Source organism: Hyperolius riggenbachi, chromosome 1 (genome assembly GCF_040937935.1).
Source record: "Hyperolius riggenbachi isolate aHypRig1 chromosome 1, aHypRig1.pri, whole genome shotgun sequence".
NCBI lineage: Eukaryota > Metazoa > Chordata > Amphibia > Anura > Hyperoliidae > Hyperolius > Hyperolius riggenbachi.
The window spans coordinates 642,093,666-642,114,096 of record NC_090646.1 but is presented as its reverse complement, the minus strand read 5'-3'; the positions used below and the strand labels follow the sequence as shown (position 1 = coordinate 642,114,096).

The 20,431-nt window shown below is 47.6% G+C and overlaps 1 protein-coding gene across 1 annotated transcript; it reads left to right on the top strand.

The window, feature by feature from the left end:
* Window positions 1–233: 233 nt before the first annotated feature.
* On the top strand, window positions 234–18,271 carry C1H18orf54 (chromosome 1 C18orf54 homolog). The gene is made up of 8 exons (XM_068251330.1): window positions 234–391; window positions 3,807–4,097; window positions 5,520–6,272; window positions 6,391–6,538; window positions 11,618–11,729; window positions 12,494–12,625; window positions 14,355–14,428; window positions 17,957–18,271. The coding sequence occupies exons 2-8, from the start codon at window positions 3,845–3,847 to the stop codon at window positions 18,039–18,041; spliced, it is 1,557 nt and encodes a 518-aa protein (XP_068107431.1). The 5' UTR covers window positions 234–391; window positions 3,807–3,844; the 3' UTR covers window positions 18,042–18,271.
* The last annotated feature ends 2,160 nt before the right edge of the window (window positions 18,272–20,431 follow it).

Here is a 20,431-nt window from a genome sequence, read left to right as displayed (position 1 = left end):
TTACTGACTGTCAGTAAATTTACTGACGGTTGGCAACACTGCTGTATATGTATATGTACTTCAAGACTGAAGGACATTTTCTATGTAAATACGTGTAGTTTTTTGTCATTGTATGCTAATCCCTTTTAAACCCTATAAGTGGCACTGGCAGTACTACCCTTTTCTGACCACAAGATGGCGCCTAAGACATCGCGCTGCGTTTCAGCAGTGGAACTCGGAAGTGCGACGTAACGTCGGGCTGATGAATGTCAGGTTATGGGACGCAGGAGCACGTCAGAGGATCCGCTGGAAGAAGCGTTTGTTATGAGATGAGCGGCGGGAACGGGAAGGCTGAACTGACAGGCCTGGCTGCTGATCATCTGAGCTCTATTGCGTATTACAGGAAAGCGAGGTAATAACTGGCAATGCACTCTGATTGAGGGGCCTACACTGTGCTGGGGAGTGTCCTGCCTGGCTGTTGTTAGAAGTTAAAAATTAGTCTCAGTAGAGGATGGATGGTCCTGAGGCTTCCTGTATCTTCTTACAGCTCAGTTCCAGAGAAGGGTCCCTTTAAACCAGGCCTGGGCAAAGTTTAAAGGGAAGATCCGTGCTGAAAAAAAAAAAAAAAACTCCACTTACCTGGGGCTTCTTCCAGCCCCTGCCAGTCGATCTGTGCAATCGCCGCAGCTCCTCACTCCCAGTGTCCTGCGCTGAAGAAGCCGACCTCGGCTTTATGTGCGCTCCACGGCGCGGGTCGCGTGGTGTACGTGACGTCATCGGGTCTCTACTGTGCAGACTGCGCCTGTGCAGTAGAGATCCGATGACGTCGCATACACCACGTGCCCCCCCTCCCCGGCTGTGGAGCGCACATGAAGCTGACCTGGCGTCTGGCGAGGTCGGCTTCTTCAGTGCAGGACAGGGAGAGGAGCTGTGGCGAGGGCACAGATCGACTGGCAGGGGCTGGAAGAAGCCCCAGATAAGTGGGGTTTTTTTAGCGCGGATCTTCCGGCTGCGGGCTGCGTTCACATCATGCACTGCCCTGCGCATTTCGGCAGTACTTATAGTGTGCGACACGCAAGAACGGTAGAAGTGCATAGACGGCACTTATGCCGTTCCCATCGTTTGTGCTGCACAGCAGTGCGATGCGCTGTCGCACTGCTGCATGAATTTTTCGGGAATCGCAGCGCTGACCCATTCACTGTAGTGAATGGGATCAGCAGCGCAGTTGGCGTGCAATCGTATGCGTTGCATTCCAATTGCATGGGCACCTGCACTAAATGATGTGAATGTGACCTTAATCACCCTCCCTGCAGAGTTGCGAGTGGTGATAAGAAGAGAGTTAAGTTGCCTAATCACCGCTTCCAGCGTTGGGTCTCCATGGCAACAGTGCCGCCACATGAAGCACCATCTGGATATGCCAGCTTATTACACTTCTTATCACCCGCTCACAAATCTGCAGGGAGGGAGGAGAGGGGTCTGGCAGCCGCATTCACAACGCACGTGGGCTGTAGTTTGCTCAGCGCTGCTCTATACTGCGCTGCTGGGTGTGGACGAGTGCATCCCACTGCGCATGTGCAAGTCAGGTCAGCTTGTGCTCAGTTTTTTTCCCTCTGTGTACAAGCGTTTTCTTCTGCTGGGTAAGTGGAGACACCTAGTGGTGATGCGCTTGTTCACGGATGGGAGCGTGGACAGAAGAAACGTATTCCGCTGGCTCCAGTCAAATAAGTTTAGAGGAACCCAGCGCTGGGACAGTGAGGTATAAGATGCTAATGAAAGCCTCAGGACTATTCAGAGATTTCCCACTACCGAGGCAAGTAATGGCCCATACTCACGAGGGACTTTTGTCGCCTCAACACGCGGCGCACGCGTGTTGCGGCGACAGGTCGCCCGTGAGTATGGGCCGTTGCACGCGCGCGCACCCCGAACTGTCGCCCGTCGCTCTTGTCGCCATGCGATTGAAAGTTTCAATCGCATGGCAACAGTCGCCGCCGCACCTCCGCCGCAACTGTCGCTAGTCCGCGTGAGTACGCGGACTAGTGACAGCAACCTCCATAGAGGTAAATGGAGCTTCCGGCGGGGGGAGGAGGAACGTCGGCGACAGCTTCCGTCTCGCCGCTGGTCCCTCTTCTGCGTGTGTACGCGGAGGGACCTGGAGAGAAGCTGTCGCCGGCCTGTCGCTAGCACGCTCACGTGTGCTGGCGACAGGCCACTTCTGCAGCCCGTGAGTACGGGCCATAACTTTTATGGCACTAGTCTGTTTCAGGGACCCAGCAGGAAACCTCTGGGTTTTTTTTTCCCTTCCTTCTAGTGTAGTAAACCGCCATACTCAGGCTAACAGCAGCTCCAATCACTGTAACTCCTGTTCCTTTACACACCACTTCTATTCTGATCTGAAACGACGCCTTGATCACACACTCGCTCACTCACTCTTCCTTAGACCATTTGTAAGCTACATATATTTGCATTCACTTGTCATCAGGGAAGCAGAGTGAAGACACAGGCGCAGAGAGATTGTTGCCTTTGCTGATGACCAGAGCTAGTTTTGGGAGTATACTCCTACAAAGGCAAAAAAAAATAACCCATGTAAAATGTGTTTTACATTTGAGGTAAAAAAAAAAAAAAGACTAAGGGCTTGTTCACACCAGGTCCGGAAACGTATCTGTGTCTCCGTTTTTAAAACCTGATCGAAACCGGAGCCACAGATAGCAATGTTAAAAATAGCAGCCGTCTTCACCCAAACAAAAAAACGGATCCATCTGTGTTTGCAGGGACCCGTTTTCAAAACCTGAACGAAAGGTCCGGATCTGCTGCATTTTTCTGCAACGCACATGGATGCTGATACATGCAGGGGGTAGTGGAAGGCAGTGCAAAAATGGATCTCCCTCTACACAGGCTATTCTTGCACACAAAACGGAGGGAGATTCCGCATTGCCTACTGCCTGCTCCTCCCCTTCCTGTCACCCCAATAGGTGTCCCCCAGGTAAGCTGAGGGTGTAGCAATCAGGACGGGGTAGCGGGCACAGCGGCAGGGAGGGGGGTTGCCCCCCCCCCCAGCTATTTTGTGGCAAAAGGGTAGCGAACGAGCGAGAGGGGAAGTTTACCTTTCTTCCTGTGCTTGCTTCGTGACTTCCGGCAATGCCGCCCCATTGCAGGAAGTCACGGTGAGCAGAGGAAGTAAGGTAAACTTCCCCTCTCGCTTGTTCGCTACACTTAAGTAACAATTAGCTGGAGGGGGGACGGGGACACCCCCTCCCCGCTGCTGCTCCCGCTTCCCCCTGTCCTGGCTGCTACCCCCTCAGGCTACCTGGGGGACACCTACTGGGGTCCTGGATGCAGCCATCCGTTTTTGGGGGGAGGGCAAAAAATAAAACACGCAAACGCAGTGTTCTCCCCAGGCTCTTTTAGCCGGGTGCTCCACCCGGCTAGATTTGGTGACCACCCGGCTGTCATCGGCTCACCTCCTCACATGCTGTAAGCAGTTGCCCTGCATTTTCATCGCGCCCCACCCGGCTATTTTTTCATGCCACCCGGCTACTATTTCATGCCACCCGGCTGGAAAAAAATTCTGGGGAGAACACTGCAAACGGATCAAAAACGTTTGCTGCGAAAGGGCAGCACGAATCCGTTTGCATTCAGGTTTAAGCAGAATCACGGACTTCAGGTCCGTTCTGCAAACAGGCCTAGTGTGGACCTAGCCTTAGGCAGGGTCTTGAATATATTACTTTACCTTGAAAATCTAAAAAAAACACTAGTGAGTTGTTGTTTTTTTATAACCACTTTAATGATACTGCTGTTCCAGTAGCACATTTTCTCTTGTTATGTTACAGGTAGTCTTCACACAGGTGACGGATATGAATTTGGGCAGATGGCGACCTCCAGCCCTCCAGACTCTTCCATCTCCATCTCCTCCCTCCTGGCCAGCTGCAGTCTGGGGAGCAGTAGGGGCTCTGCTTCATCTGGCAGTTCCATAGCTTACAAGGATAAGATGTTTGATTCTGCTTCTAAGGCTTTGGAGGCCTACATCGAGGACTATGAGGAAAGCCTGCTCTCTCCTCTCACCAGTACAGGGAAGATCCACATTTATCCCTCTGCTGATCCTGGCTCGGCTAAGAAAAAAGGTATGTTAGTTAGCCTGCTATTTCTTATTATTATACCGGTTCCACACCATGCTAATTGCAATCTACACCCTGTTTGGATGCTGCTATCCCTGCAAGGACGTAGATTTAAATCGGCCATGCCGTGCAGTGTCTCTCACTGTTTGCACTGTTGTTCCATTGCTGCACTCACTCGCTCTGCTGTCACAGTGACAGCAGAGCTTCTGTACCATGGTCAGTAGCCAGCATTGTGTCTATAGTTGCCTCCCCTCGTCCTCTCCCATGTAGCTCTTGCCGCTAGAGGTCCAGGGCTTCACTCTCTTCTGGTCCCATCTTTCCATCCCCTTTGCAGTTCTGTATTGACAACTAGAGGTCAGCAGGGAGTACAGAGCTGCAAGGGAAGCTGGAAGATGTCTGCCCCTAGACCAGAAGAGAATGATGCCTGGACCTGTTACAGCAAGAACTGCATGGGTGATGGAAAGTTGGCTGCCCAAAACGAAGGGAAGCAACTATATGTACACAAGCACGGCACTCTGCATCACATACATGGAGGGTTGCCTAGGGGGAGGCATTGGGGGGTTCGGCTTATATTTGAGTCACTCGTTATTGGGGGGGGTGAAAGTTGTGGGGTCGGCTTATACTGGGGATGGCTTATACTCGCATATATATGGTATTTGATAGGTTATTGTCAGGGTTGAGGAGTTGGAGTCTCAGTCAGAGCAATTTTTGGGTACCTGGAGTTGGAGTCGGTGGTTACAAAAACTGAGGAGTCAGAGTCGGGTGATTTTGGTACCCACTCCACAATACTGCAAGGGCTGTGAAGTCCGAGCTTTGTAATAATAGCGCAGGAGATTTGGGTGCAATCTGCGCCACCATAGACCATAATAGGAATTACTGCTATAGCAGCGCACAGGGAGTAACTTCGACGCCATCAGAAGACAGAGCTGAACTTACTTTTAAAACACTGTAATTCGGCCGCCAGCAACAGCTGGAAGCCGAATTACATCATTCTCGCACCATCCACGTGGACCTAGAGGGGGAATAGTATTTAACGCCGCCGGGACTTGTGCAGCAGCAGGATAAGCCATATACTGGCTGTATCCTGCGCCCAGACATCCCAGTGGCGATTTTATACGTATGCGTGGAGTCAGAGATGGGGTCGGATGATTTTTAAACCGACTCCACAGCCCTGGTTATTGTAGTGCATGGAAAATTGAAACCAAATGTAATACAGACAGCATTCTGCAGTAATCACCTTTGTGAATTGATATCTGACAGAATGTTCAGTGAAATCAGTTATCTCCTGCTTTACTGTATGCTGTATTGCTTTGTGACTTTAGCCCTTTTAGTAAGTCTTGGACATTGTAGACTCTTCATAGCGTTAGGTCAGTGAGGAAAAGTTGCATAGCTGGGTTTTAAGACCTATTTATTTCTTTTTAACCTTAGGTTCAGCAGGACGCCATATCCGGCAGAAGCACGCATCTGGTAGACGATATGCTGTTCGTGATCCAGATCTACTCAGCCTGACCACCGATGATCTCTTGGGATTCCCCTCTGATGGCTCATTGCCATTCTCTGAAGCATCTGAGCGGAAGCATCACAAAAATGTGAAAAAGCGCCATGGAACGTCTCTCCGAAACCACTCTCCACTGTCTTCTCCTCTAATGTTGTCTTCAAGGACTAACCTCTCTCACCTACATCACGATTCCCATTCTCTGGATCTACAGCATCTTAAAGATGACTTCAAAGTAAAGGACAAAAATATCTCACTAATAATGGACAGAGAAAATCACCCTTATTACAACCATCTGAATTCTCCTTACTTATCGAGGAACTCTGCACTGTCTAGAAGTTATCCTAGGTGGCTAACCAGCCAGAAGTCCGATCTAGGTGTTTCCGGCATCACCAGTATTCCAGGCGTCCGCTATCCCCTCTGGTTAAAAGACCACGGCCTTTTGGATGACTACGATGACAAAATTGCACAAAACTTACAACGGTCTTCTGAAGATGTTCCAACACTTGGATCCTTCAAAAATACGCAAGATTGTTTTTCTTTGGATTGTTTAAGTTCTCGGTTTTATGGCCCTCAAAGTCAACTCGGTGATGAATCGGTTAATTCCGGTAACTGCGTTGGCAGGCGATTACATCCAGACCTTTCTGATTTGGATGCCCTCAGGCATTTGCATGTGCCACTGAAAAGTAAGCGAATGCCCGTCTCTCCTTCCTGAGTTCACGGCCTACAAATATTTAAGTGTTCCCGTGATATTTTCCTATGTCAACTCTTTGCATGTAACGTGTCTGGTTGTTCTGTTCTCAGATGGCGCTTGTGAATTGCCTGTGCGGAAACCAGAAGGCTTTGATCCTTTGCAGAAGGGGTCTCCTCAGCCTGCGGGGAATAATGGAAGCCCACGAACAGAAGATGTGCTGGAGGGGGAGAGGTCCTGGGAGAAGATCCCGTATACATTGTAATGAAACTACCAGATGTGCTATCATTCTTTATTCAGCTTGTACTTGTTTCTCTTTTATATGTCCTAATTAAGTGCAAGTTCAAGCAGGATTTTATGCCTACAGGCCAAAAGGGGCACCAGAAATAGCCACTTGTAGAATATCAGTAACATTATCGATATTCTACTATTAGGACAAAGCGGGGGGAACTCGAGAAACTGCTGTTAGGCTGATTACACGCCATACAGTTGTATCTGTCTTATGGTGGCCATACATGGTACAAGTTTTTTCATACAATCTTACCATTTCTATGTAGTATAAGGGTAAATTAAGTGAATATACTGAAAGGATAATTTAGGCAGTTCCCTTATATTACATAGAAATGGTAAGATTGTATGAAAAAATTGTACCATGTATGGCCACCATTAAAGAGACTCAGAGATGAATACAATAATTGATTTATACATACCTGGGGCTTCCTCCAGCTGCATCCGCATGGATCTCTCCCACGCCGCTGTCCTCAGCCTTCTCTATCACCGGTACCGGGTCCCGTAACTTCGGCCAGTCGACGCAAGCCCAGTGCTCTCCCTCCGTACTGCGCATGCGCTTGTGTAAGGCTGGAGACGGAGGGAGTCCCTGCGCATGTGGAAAACGACGTTACGAGACCCGGTACCGGCGATCAAGAAGGCTGAGGACATCGGCATGGGAGCGATCCATGTAGATGGGGCTGGAGGAAGCCTATTACTTTATATTGTCTCTGAGTCTCTTTAAAGTAAACATAAGATGAAAGGGTGTAAAAGTTTTGTACATACCTGGCACTCCCTCCAGCCCCCTCCACGCAGATCGCTCCCTCGCTGCGGTCCGAAGCCTCCTGGATGCACCAGCAGATGCACCATTATCTTGGGCCAGTCAGCGCAGTCTGCCCGCAGCCGGGCTGCTCATGCGCAGTACGCCAGCAAAGCTATCGGAGCATCCAGGCGGCAGAGGACGGCGGCGAGGGATCGGTCTTCGTGGAGGGGGCAGGAGGAAGAGCCAGGTATGTATAAAACTTTTACACCCTTTTGTCTCAGGTTTATTTCAGAGTAAACCTGAAGTGTTTTTAAAAATAAAAACAGATACTTAAAGAGGAACTACAGTGAACATTTTTACTGCTGGCAGGTGATGTAGCTGCTGCATGGTTTTTGACAGTTGGAGACCGCTGTAAACAGCTATTTCCCACAATGCAGCAAGGTTCACAGACAGGAAACTGCCAAAAGTACATACTTTTCTTGTGGGAGGGCTTTCACCACAATATCAGTAATACAGCGCCCCCTGATGGTCTGTTTGTGAAAAGGAATAGATTTCTCATGTAAAATGGGGTATCAGCTACTGATTGGGATGAAGTTCAATTCTAGGTTGGAGTTTCTCTTTGAGAGGGAAGCCTCTGGGTCCTTAGAGCCCTCCTAGTCCCCTCGTTCCAGCACTGTCACCCCTGTTAGCTGTCTGACCGATGGGTCAGAGACTGCTCTCTTCTGCTGTGGGAAGTTTCTGAAGTCGTTGGAAGCCCGAGTGCTCCCGAAGACTGACGGCTCTGTACTGCGCATGCGCAAGTGTTCTCTCATGCATGCTCAGTATGGAGCTGCCCATCTTCACGGGCACTCGGGGTTCTAAAGCCTCCCGCAGCGGGAGATTTAAACGGGGGAGACACTCTGGAAGGCAGGAACCAGGAGAGGAACTGGAAGGCTCTATAGGACCCAGAGCCTTCCCTCCCCTTAGATAAGTATCTGTCTGCCAAGTCACACTCCGTGTACCAGTCACCGCACCTGCTCACGCGTATCGCACTATGTGCTTCTTCGGAGATGCTTGAGCAGGTGCGGCGGCTGGTACGCAGAGTGTGACTAGGCTGATCCCTGGGTAAAGGACCATTGAGATCCGCTTGAATAATTGCTGTTTTTTTATTGCGCACTCCTATATTCCAGTTGTGCTGCAGCATTTTCTGGTCTGTTTAAAGGGAAGGCATTTACATATAACAGTATTTTGTGGTATCACTTTTTACTAGGTTACAGCCAGTATTACTGATTTATATACATTATGCTGTGTGTCACACCTGCGAGCCTGCTGTCGCTCCTATTTTTAATTGGCCGTCTCTTCCCTCTCTGGTTTACTTTGAAAGCTGAATTATTGCAAACACCTTCTGTTTTTAAGAGAAACCGTGACCAAGAATTGAACTTTATCCCAATCAGTAGCTAATGCCCTCTTTTACATGAGAAATCTATTCCTTTTCACAAACTGATCATCAGGGGGCGCTGTATGACTGATATTGTGGTTAAACCCCTCCCACAAGAAACTCTGAGGACCATTGTCCTGGCAGTTTCCTGTCTGTGAGCCTCGTTTTATTGTGGGAAATAGCTGTTTACAGCTGTTTCCAACTGCTAAAAAAAGCAAGCAGCATCTCCTTCCACTGACATCGTCTGCCAGCAGTAAAAATGTCACCATGTGATAAATGTCAGAATGTAAATCAGGGATTTAAAAATTTTTACAATGGGCAAACACTGACTAAATAATTTATACATTATTATTGTAAAAATGAAGCACTTTTTTTTCACCGAATTTCCTCTTTAACCAGCCGGGCGGTATGGACGAGCTCAGCTCGTCCACTACCGCCGGAGGCTGCCGCTCAGGCCCTGCTGGGCCGATTTGCATGAAATAAAAAGCAGCACACGCAGCCGGCACTTTGCCAGCCGCGTGTGCTACCTGATCCGCCGCGTGCAGCGGCGAAAGAGGGTCCCCCCAGCCGCCTGAGCCCAGCGTAGCCGGAACAAACAGTTCCGGCCAGCGCTAAGGGCTGGATCGGAGGCGGCTGACGTCAGGACGTCGGATGACGTCACTCCGCTCGTCGCCATGGCGACGAGGTAAGCGAAACAAGGAAGGCTGCTCATTGCAGCCTTCCTTGTTACTTCTGGTCGCCGGAGGCGATCAGAAGAACGCATCCGGAGCACCCTCTAGTGGGCTTTCATGCAGCCAACTTTCAGTTGGCTGCATGAAATAGTTTTTTTTTTAATTAAAAAAAAAACCTCCCGCAGCCGCCCTGGCGATCTTAATAGAACGCCAGGGTGGTTAAGAAGGCAAATTACACTGAGGGTTGCTTTTTAGTAGGAAAGCTTTTTGGACTTTTAACCCTTAAAGGGGAACTGAAGAGAGAGGTATATGGAGGCTGTCATGTTTATTTCCTTTTAGACAATACCAGTTGCCTGGCAGCCCTGCTGATCCTCTGCCTCTATTACTATTAGCCATAGCCCCTGAACAAGCATGCAGTAGATCAGGTGTTTCAGTGGTTCAGACTTATAAGTCTGATCTGACAAGACTATCTGCATGCTTGTTTCTGGTTTTAATCAGATATTACTGCAGAGAAATAGACCAGCAGGGCTGCCAGGCAACTGGTATTGATTAAAAGGAAATAAACATGACAGCCTCCATATTCCTCTCTCTTCAGTTCCCCTTTAAGGTGTGCACACTCCTCCAACTTTGACTGGCCAATGACTGACCAGTATCTGCTCACAGTATTTAAAATGAGTTGGCTGCATACTTCATGGAGGTGGTAAAATTGGCCGGTGCTTGGCTAATCAAAATTGGATGTGTGCACGCATGTCAGATGAACGTCTTGCAAAAACAACGTTCAACGATAGAGGAACGTGTCGAGAGTGATGTGGTGTTAGCAATGCCGTGTGCCATCTATGCTCCGTTCAACTGGAAGACGAGGCAGATGAACGTCTGCCAAACCCTCCCAGCACTGCCTGAGGCTAAAGACTCACTTCATGCTATGGCTGTCATTGTCTGACCGGCTGAAAAAAATATTAATCGCTTTGCATCCAGACCTTGTTTTTCCCTTGTGGGCCAGAGCAGTTTTGACGCTTTAGCCATGTCCCTGTTTAATCAGCAATAACGTTATCTCTACTTATGACACCAAAATGATCTATATATCGTTTTTCAAGACAAACTGGGCTTTCAATGGGGTGGTATTTAGCCCCAAGAAATATTTTGTTTTCTAGGCATTTTTATGGGGAAAAAAAGAAAAAATGCATTATTTCCAGTTTTACCATTTCCATTTTAGAAATAAAAAGTGCCACTGTGATAAAAACCATGCCACCAGTTTATGTCCCCCTAGCATAGTCAGATGTGTCTCGAGTCCTATGTAGTCTGTAGCCAACTACCCGGGTCCCGGCTTGATGATGTCATAAAGCTGGGACACGGATATTCAGCAGTACGCGGCTGAGTGCAGAGCGGGGAACGGAAGCTTGGGCTGCAGGCTGATTGTTGGAACAAGGTAAGGTGAGAAAGGCTGCTTGCCGCTCAATTTACTTCCCGATCTGTGCACTGAGGGGAAAAATGAAGGATCCAGCGGTGATCGTTCATCCACGTGGGGTCTCTAATTGGTTACAAGGGAACATTTTTCCTTTCGCCAATTAGTAATGCAGCTGACAGTGCTGGGGGGCGCGCTCAGGACTGCGCCCAATCATGCACAGCTGGCCTGGTAATTTAAAATCGTATATCTACGTCCTCGTGGCTTTGATGAAGTCACAGAGGACATAGATATTACTGTAGTTTGTGGAATAAGTGGTTAAAGAGAACCAGAGACGTTGGAAAAAAGCTTTTATACATACCTGGGGCTTCCTCCAGCCCCATAAGCCTGGATCGCTCCCACACCACCGTCCTCCGCTGCCTCTATCCGCCGGTAACCGGGTCCCGTACTTTAGGCCAGTCGAGCCAGTCGACACAAGCGCAGCGCGTCACTTGCGGCGGACGCGGCCAATTGTACGCAAGAGCAGGGACTCCTCCATATCCTTACGCATGCGCCTCCATACTATGCAGGCGCATGCGTAAGGATATGGAGGGAGTCCCTGCTCTTGCATACAATTGGCCGCGTCTGCTGGAAGTGACGGGACCCGGTAGCGGCGATAGAGGCAGCGGAGGACGGCGGCGTGGGAGCGATCCAGGCTTATGGGGCTGGAAGAAGCCCCAGGTATGTATAAAAGCTTTTTCATTTTTTCAGTACTGTTCGTCTCTGGTTCCCTTTAAATATTAAAATGCTATTTTTTTTTTATTTATTTTTTTTTTAATAGGAAATCTCCTGTCCCAGTAATATGTGATCCTGAGAGTATTAAAGAACTTGAAACTCCCATCAAGTCAAATCTAGCAGATTTCTTCAACAATGGACTTAAAGAAGCGAGTATGGTAAGTCTTGTGACTTATTTATTTCCAGTAGCGTTAGACAGTGTCAGTACTGTCCAATATTTCCTCACCGACCTCTTGGTGATCCCGCCCTGCTCTACATTAAATCAATACTGAAGCAAGCTATGTACCCACCTATAGAGAGGGAAGGCTTTGCATCCCATAGAGTCTTCATGGCCCTCTTTCTTTCCCCCCTATTTCCACCGTTAAAAGTTCTACGACTAGATTTGTCGAACACATCTTCGTTCGGCCCTCCTCAGGCAGCCTTTTGAAGTAATCGTGTTGAGTACTTCGGAAGATGATCAGATATGTACTGCGCATGTGCTAGTCTGGATGCTCCAGTCTTCGGAAGCTTCCAAAACCTGCCATAATGGCCCAAAAATTTGACAGGGCACAGAGAGAGGCCTGGGATGGCTCTATGGGATCTACAGCCTCCCCAATATGTAGGTGAGCATTTAACTCATTTTTCCCAGAACATGTTAGTACAGTACCCATGAGTGATAACCTCTCCACTCCAAACTAGACTGGAAGTAGTATAAAATATTCAGGTTAGACACAGTGTATTCGTGCTGCAATCCAGCACTCTGGACACCCGTCGGGACCTAGTGTGAGAATAATGATCACATGGTAGATGGAGACAGATGATCTTCAGCCAGCTTGGGACTGATATCTCGGAGATGAGTTATGAGCTGGTTTGTGCACAGTGACTATTCTGCTTGGATTCACTCTTCCAGTTACCACTCCTTTATTTTGACTTTATTTTCCAGAGCGGTTCATTCTCAGGAGGAAACCATCACGGACCTGTAGAGGCTTTGAAGCACATGTTGTTCAATCTTCAGGCCTTCCAGCAGAACTTCACCCCAGCACAGTCCACCGAACAGGGGAAGGAGCTCCACCTGGTGAGTACAAATCCTCAGCCAGGGGACTGCTGGCAAAGCATAAATTATACACCGCATCAACAGCTTCTAACCTGTATCAGGTCCTTTTGGGACGTTTAGGATTCGTTCACACAGACGGTTCTGCAACAATATACGATGGTCTGGGCTCTTCTCGTTTAATGCTGGCGATTGTGATGAATGTACAGCCATTGGTACGATCGGTAACAGGCATTTGTGCAAACTCCACGTTTTGATCTCGATTTTTGTTGCTATCTGCCCACCGCTTAGCCAATCCTGGAAGCAACATGTTCTTGCAACATTAGAGGCATTTTTGTAAGCCTTGTACACACATATGAGGACTGTGCCCCGGCAGAGATCAGGGCTCAATGTACAGATGTATTGCTAGCCACCTGGCTGTCGATGGGGTGGGCAGCAACAGAGTGGCACACGAGGAACGTCACAGAGGAGGCGGAGTGAGTGTGGAAAACAATTTCCTTGGCTAGCAATTGGCCAGGTCTGTCCACCGGGCAGATTGCTCGCTGATGTACCAAGGGGGTCTGGGGTCGCTGTAAACGTGCTAGAGCCTCAGCAGAAGCTGTCAGTTATTGGCCGCGTTTAATCTAGCATATGTACGTAGCTTATTACTGGATTATAGAGTCTAAAAGCAGTACAATTTTATTTATTTTTTTTTGGCATGCTTTTAGACCCTAAAACCAGGAAAAAGTCATACCGCAGTGAGATCTGTGGCAGCCCTGCACTCTCTCACCTCCCTGGGATCCAGCACTGCAATTCTTCCTCTGTCCTCTGGGTGGCACTGTAACACTATAGTGAGATCGCCATCTCTCATCATGATGACAAAAAGGTAACTTCACCGAGGGATCCACAGCCTCCGAAGAACCTGAAGAAGAAAGGCTGCTGGCGTCTGGATCCCATGGGAGGGGAGTTGAAACGCACGCTGCGCTTCAGGCTGTGCATAGACCTCCCCGTAGCTACCCCCGAGCTCCTGGATTTTTTTTTTTCACCTCGAGCTTGACTCGGGTTTACTGCCAGGGAGGTTAAAGGAAACCTGTGAGATCAGCAAAACTCAAATACATACCTCGGTAAATCCTCTGGAGGCTTCCCAAGTCCTCCTCCAAAACATCGCTTCTCGCCGGGACCCTCTAAAAGCTGCCAGCTGCGCACCATTCTGTGAATAAGCACAGCCGCATTGCACAAGCTCAGTGCAGCTCATGCAGTTGCACCGAACTACTCGGGCTCGGCGGAAAAAGCCGAGCCCAGTTGGCTCTGCGCTACTATGCAGATGCACGCCATCTTGCACAGTGTGACCCAGCTCCATCGACAAGCCCTTCTCAGCAAAGTTTATTGGGTTCCCACTGCTGGAACGGTGAGGTGGAGGGGAAAGCCTCTGGATTATCCAGTTTTCAATGCAGGTGTGCTTTTACATCCAGCTTCTTGCGACGATTATCCAGCGAGTGGCTGGATGGTGTAATGGTTAAGGGCTCTGCCTCTGACACAGGAGACCTGGGTTCGAATCTCGGCTCTGCCTGTTCAGTAAGCCAGCACCTTATTCAGTAGGAGACCTTGGGCAAGTCTCCCTAACACTGCTACTGCCTATAGAGCGCGTCCTAGTGGCTGCAGCTCTGGCGCTTTGAGTCCGCCAGGAGAAAAGCGCAATATAAATGTTCTGTGTTTGTTTGTTTTATTTATGCTGCTTTGCAGCTTTTATTTGATTTACATTTTTTCTTTGTAGGCCTGCGTAGAAGCAGAATCCGAGCTGCAAAAAGTGGACCAAGAGATCTTCCCTGTGAACAAGTCTCTCCAGAAGTAAGTCCTGCGCTCTGCGATAAACGTGAAGGCTCAGCGATTTCACCAACCACACAAAACGAAGCCATAAGCTGAATTTGATGAAGCCAGATCACCATCCCCTCACACTAAAGCTATAAGCTCATCTTAATTAATCTAATGCTCTTCTCCGGTATTCTTCTTGTTAAGAACTGAGGTAAAATGACAAACCAGTTCTGTCTAAAGCACACAACAAATGACATATTGTTGAAAATGGAGATTTTAAGTAAAATGGATTCTAGTTTAACCACTTCCGTACCAGCAGTCTCTGCCTCCTTAAGGACCAGAGACTGCTGGTATGGTAAAACGCCGCTTCCTGTCGAATCGACGCACATACCCGCCGCTCTCGCCGGTGCCCATCTCAGCAGGCTCCTCTCTCTGCCGTCTCTATGACCGTGCTGACAGCCAGTCAGGAGCGCTTTTATTGGCTCCTGACGCTGTCTATCAGTGGGAGCCAATGTGATTGGCTCTCCGTGATCATGCGGTCAGGAGCCAATGAAAGCAGCTCCTGACCTGCTTACAGAGCTCTGCCATCTTACAGATGGCAGAGCGAACGAATTGCGGCGGATTCAGAGTGGCGAGATCGGCAGGGACACATCATTCAGCGGGACGTTGAATCTATGTGCAGTCAGAGCGGCAGCACCACCTGCTGGACGTAGATTCAGACTGCGTCGGTCCGGAACCAGTTAATGTCCAGCCCTAGGATAAAGAGGATAAAATGTTTTAGGATGTTTGGTAAGGGATAGAGGTCGATACCCACAAAGAGTTTTTGGGGCAGTTTTTTTTCACCCCAAATTATAGTTTTTGTGATTTTGATCTTGTCTGATTCCCTCGTTCCCCCCCCCTTCCCTTTGTAGCCTACAATACAAGAGAAAAGACGTGGTCACATGATTTGTGACCAGTCAACCAAAGCGATGATATGCTTGTCCATGAATGATGGCGTGAACCTGATGTGAGAGTGGTATAGAGGCTGACATTTTTATTTTTTTGTAAAGGAAACCTGAGACAAAGGAGAGAATTCATACGTACCTGGGGCTTCCTTCAGGCCGATGGCTCCCTCGCCATCCTCCCCGTGCATCTCAATCCTCCACTTTCCATCCCGGTAAATCCTTTAGTCACGCATACTGCTCATGTGCGGCTAAGCTGTGTGTGCGCACACCCTCATTGCGCTCTTATCACGGGGGGCGTTCGGTGTCTGCACAGTAGTACTGCAAAGGCGCAGAACGCTGCGACTGAAGGACTTACCAGGACGAAAAGCAGAGAGTCATTGTGGTTTGAGAGAATGGCGAGGGAGCCATCTGCCTAAAGGGGATTAAGGGAAGCCCCAGGTACATATAAATGCTTTTTTTTTTTTTTTTTTTTTTTTGTCGTCTCTGGTACACTTTAACCACTTTATCCACAAGTCAGTAGATATACGTCCTCTGTGACTTCATCTAAGCCACAAGTCAGTAGATATACGTCCTTTGTGTCTTCATTTAAGGCAAAAATCAGTAGATATACGTCCTTTGTGTCTTCATCTAAGCCACAAGTCAGTAGATATACGTCCTTTGTGTCTTCATCTAAGCCACAAGTCAGTAGATATACGTCCTTTGTGTCTTCATCTAAGCCACAAGTCAGTAGATATACGTCCTCTGTGTCTTCATCTAAGCCACAAGTCAGTAGATATACGTCCTTTGTGTCTTCATCTAAGCCACAAGTCAGTAGATATACGTCCTTTGTGTCTTCATCTAAGCCACAAATCAGTAGATATACGTCCTTTGTGTCTTCATCTAAGCCACAAATCAGTAGATATATGTGCTCTGTGACTTCATCTAAGCCACAAGTCAGTAGATATACGTCCTTTGTGTCTTCATCTAAGCCACAAATCAGTAGATATACATTCTTTGTGTCTTCATCTAAGCCACAAGTCAGTAGATATATGTGCTCTGTGACTTCATCTAAGCCACAAGTCAGTAGATATACGTCATCTGTGACTTCATCTAAGCCACAAGTCAGTAGATATAAGTCTTGTACAGAAGCAGTGCTATGGATTGGGCTTGCTCCTGTACACATTTCTGGCACTATCTGATGCAGCACTAATTGGTGAATAGGAATATATGTTTCCTGAGCTAATGAGTGATTTTTACTATTAAAAATACTTTTATTTTCTCATTTCATAGTGAAAAATACTCTGTAGCATTATTTCAGAATCAAATATCTTCACCATAAATTGTGACCGGAACATAATCTAAGTTTTGTGATAAGCAGTAAGCATAGCCAAAACAAAATTTTTGGTTTTTTTTATCTACAGTAGCACTTTTTTATTTTTAAACTGGAATTGGTAAAACTGAGAAATGTTTTTCTATTTTTTTCTTTGTTTTCCCATTAAAATTCATAGAAAACAAAATTGTTCGAGGAAAAAAAATGGCATACAATGAAAGCCTAGTTTGTCTTGAAAAAAAAAATATATATTTTATTTCTGTGTCCTAAGTAGGGATAAAGTTATTAAATAAGGATATAGCTAAACTGTCAAAACTGCTCTGGTCAATAAGTGGGAAAAAAGGTCTGGATGCGAAGTGGTTAAAGAATAACAGTTTCCTGGCAGTCTTGTTGATTTTCTGGCATCCATGGTGTCTGGATCAGAGTACCTGATCTGCATGCTTGTTCAGGGTCCAAGGAGAAACGTATTAAGAGACACAGGATCAGGGAGACTAACAGGCAGCTTACATAGAAAGAAAAAGGGGACAAGCATCGGGATCCATCTATTGTGTAGTAAGTTTCCTTCAAGGTATGTTAGTATGTAAATGTGCAAGAAAATACTCACAAAGGTGGGTTACCTCCAAGGCAACCATTGTATAGGCAGGAGGTGGGTAACTTGTCCTGTCCCCACTCAAAATTAAGAAGTCTCTCTCCGCAGACATAGAATAGGGCAAGAGATCCTTCATCCAAGGTGCATGAACAAGGTATGTAGGAACAGAGGCACCAACAAGTATAAAATAAATTGATTTAAAAACCGTAAAAATGAAGCGGTAGTGGTGGACCTACCCCCCCATAGAAGACTCTTCAGATAGAAGTCGGTAAAACAATAATATTAACTTTATTTCTTTTACTCCAAAAAAGAGGGGGGTGCAACACGTTTCTCGGGTCCACAGCCCGCTTCATCAGGCAACAGTATTGGGAGCAAGCTTGTTCTGTGACAACAGGGGCGCTGTGGCTTGATTCCAACCGAACAAGCTTGCTCCCAATACTGTTGCCTGATGAAGGGGGCTGTGGACCTGTGAAACGGATTGCACCCCCCCTTTTTTTGGTAGTAAAAGAAATAAAACAAACATTATTATTGTCAAGTCCTCTATTGTTACTGTTTTTAAATCAATTGATTGTATACTTGCTAGGGGCTTTGTCTCCTACATACCAGGAAACTTATATAGTTTAAAAGTAAATAAATGTCAGTCTCCATATCCCTCTCACCTCGGGATCCTGTATTTGTAGCTTTAAATCGGTTTATAATCTTACTGGTTTTTGCTTTTGCAGAGCTCTGCAGCATTTATCTAGACTCAAAGAGCTGGTAGGAGACGGCATTACAAAGGAGGACCAAGAACAATGTGGTGAAAAATAAGTATAAGCTGCTGGATCAGCGTCCACTCCACACCCCTACAAAGCCAGGGCTCGGGATTTCCCTGGGGTGAGCCTGATGCGGTCATCAGTGTGGCTTAAACAACCAAGATCATCTTCTGCTGGTTAACCGGCCAAACTCTGGGAGTCGCCCAATCAGAAATGGTTTGTCGAGTAAAGAATACAGGAAGTTCTCATTTTTAACAGGTTTACATTCCGAGAACTTCAAACATGCGATTTGCCGATCAGCTGTGTTATTTGAATTCCACGAAGTTCTAAATGCTTTTTCTAGCCACTTATTGGATTGATTGAGAAGATAACTAGAGAAGGTGACGTGTGTTGCAGGTTCAAGGCCAGTGGGGTTTTATTCAAAGACAGTAGAATGGGGAAATGGGCTAATAAAAGCTGCTTATCACTAGGGATGATCATAGAGGTGCAAATTCTTCTGAGTTGATGCAAATTTATGCAAATGTATGCCGTTTGAAAATGGACCAATCAATTTAAACCCAGGTTTTCAAACTGCATATATTTGCATAAACATTTGCATGATTTCAGAGGTATTTGCTTCTCACTGATCATCCCTACTTATCACAATTATCAGGTAGTGGAGATAACCCACATTCTGAAAGTCTGTGTAAACTTCATAATACAGTGATTACAGTAGCTAAGGTGCTGCTGCCAATTTTTCAAAGCCCACAAACATACACTGTACTTACAGGCTAATTGCAGGAACTGTTCTAACCAGGGAGATTTACTGAACACAACCTGGAGTGCGCCGCGGACAACGTTGGCTTGATTGACAGCGGCACTTCACGCAGGCGCAGTAAGGACGGCCTCGAGGTCGGCCTCTGCACCGTGTGAGGACCCTGGGCCAGCGGCTGCGAACGGAGCTGTCACAGTGGGACAGTCAGCTGCAAGGGGCTGGAGGAAGCCCCAGGTAAGTAAATCAGCTATGATTTAGATTGACTGATGACTCCTTTTGAAGGGATACTGTAGGGGGGTCGGGGGAAAATGAGTTGAACTTACCCGGGGCTTCTAATGGTCCTCCGCTGACGTCCTGTGCTCGCGCAGCCACTCACCGATGCTCCGGCCCCGCCTCCGGTTCACTTCTGGAATTTCAGACTTTAAAGTCTAAAAAACGCTGCGCCTGCGTTGCCGTGTCCTCGCTCCCGCGGATGTCACCAGGAGCGTACTGCGCAGGCACAGACCATACTGGACTTGTGCTATACACTGCTGGTGACGTCAGCAGGAGCGAGGACACGGCAACGCAGGCGCAGTGGTTTTTAGACTTTAAAGTCTGAAATTCCAGAAGTGAACCGGAGGCGGGGCCGGAGCATCGGCAAGTGGCTGCGTGGGCACAGGATGTCTGCGGGGGACTATTAGAAGCACCCGGTAAGTTCAACTCATTTTTCTACGACCCCCCCCCCCCCCCCCCCCCCCCCCCTACAGTATTCCTTTAGTTTAAGTCAAATTTTGATCTTCAGGATCTATGGCTAAAAAAAATGAAAAGCAGAGGACTAGCAGGACAGCCAGGCAACGTGCATTGTTTAAAATTAGATAAATATTCCAGCCTCCATAGGCCTCTCGCTTCAGATGTGCTTTACCTCTTGTGTGCGCAACACGTGAAAAAGAAGAAAGTAAAGTAACTACAAAAGCATTCCTTGGGTCTTTTGCATGAAGTAATATTTTGCCTGTGTACAGCATGCAGCAGATTGATTCCTTGAGTAGCAAAGACTTTTATCTCACATGTGTACCCATAGACAATAGGGAGATAAGTTAGCCATACACTTAAGGCCCATACACACGTCTGATTTTTGCGAACGCCGGCGGATCGCTCAAACTCTGTCTTATCACGCGAACGACAGTCTGTACACACGCCTGATTTGGCGTACGGACGACTGAATGACGGGACGTTCAAATGACCCGTCCGCAAAAATCAGACGGGTGTATGGGCCTTTAACCATTTCCGCCGCGCTCACGTCCGGGCGGCAGCTCTGCAGCGCTCCCGCGCTTGGGCGCGCTCCCGCCCGCGATCGCGGGCGCGCCCCCGCATCCCCGCTGTGCCGCCCGGTAGCCCTGGGATCAGTGAAAGGGAACATGGTCCTGATCACCGATCCCTTTCCCCCGCAGAAAAACCGAAGCGCTCACCTGTGAGGCTTCAGTTCTTCTGCCCGGAGAGAGTTTCGCATCGCCCTTGTACTTCCGCTTAGCAGGAAGTACAAGGACGGAAAACAAAAATTAAGGTGGCCATCTTGTGGCCAAATAGTAAAACTACAGCTACACATTTTAAACATTACAATTTACACAGATAACAACATTAAGAATTAACTGTTTATGCCCCACACCAAAATATTCCCCAAATAAAAATTTTAATGGAAAAAAAAAAATTACAAT

What these genes read in the sequence shown, in the direction of transcription:
- C1H18orf54 (XM_068251330.1), top strand. Translation starts at nt 3,845, where the DNA reads ATGGCGACCTCCAGCCCTCCAGACTCTTCCATCTCCATCTCCTCCCTC. An exon ending in AGGGGAAGGAGCTCCACCTG is followed by an intron (nt 12,626 to 14,354) that starts GTGAGTACAAAT and finishes TTTTCTTTGTAG; the next exon opens with GCCTGCGTAGAAGCAGAATC. An exon ending in GTGAACAAGTCTCTCCAGAA is followed by an intron (nt 14,429 to 17,956) that starts GTAAGTCCTGCG and finishes TTGCTTTTGCAG; the next exon opens with AGCTCTGCAGCATTTATCTA.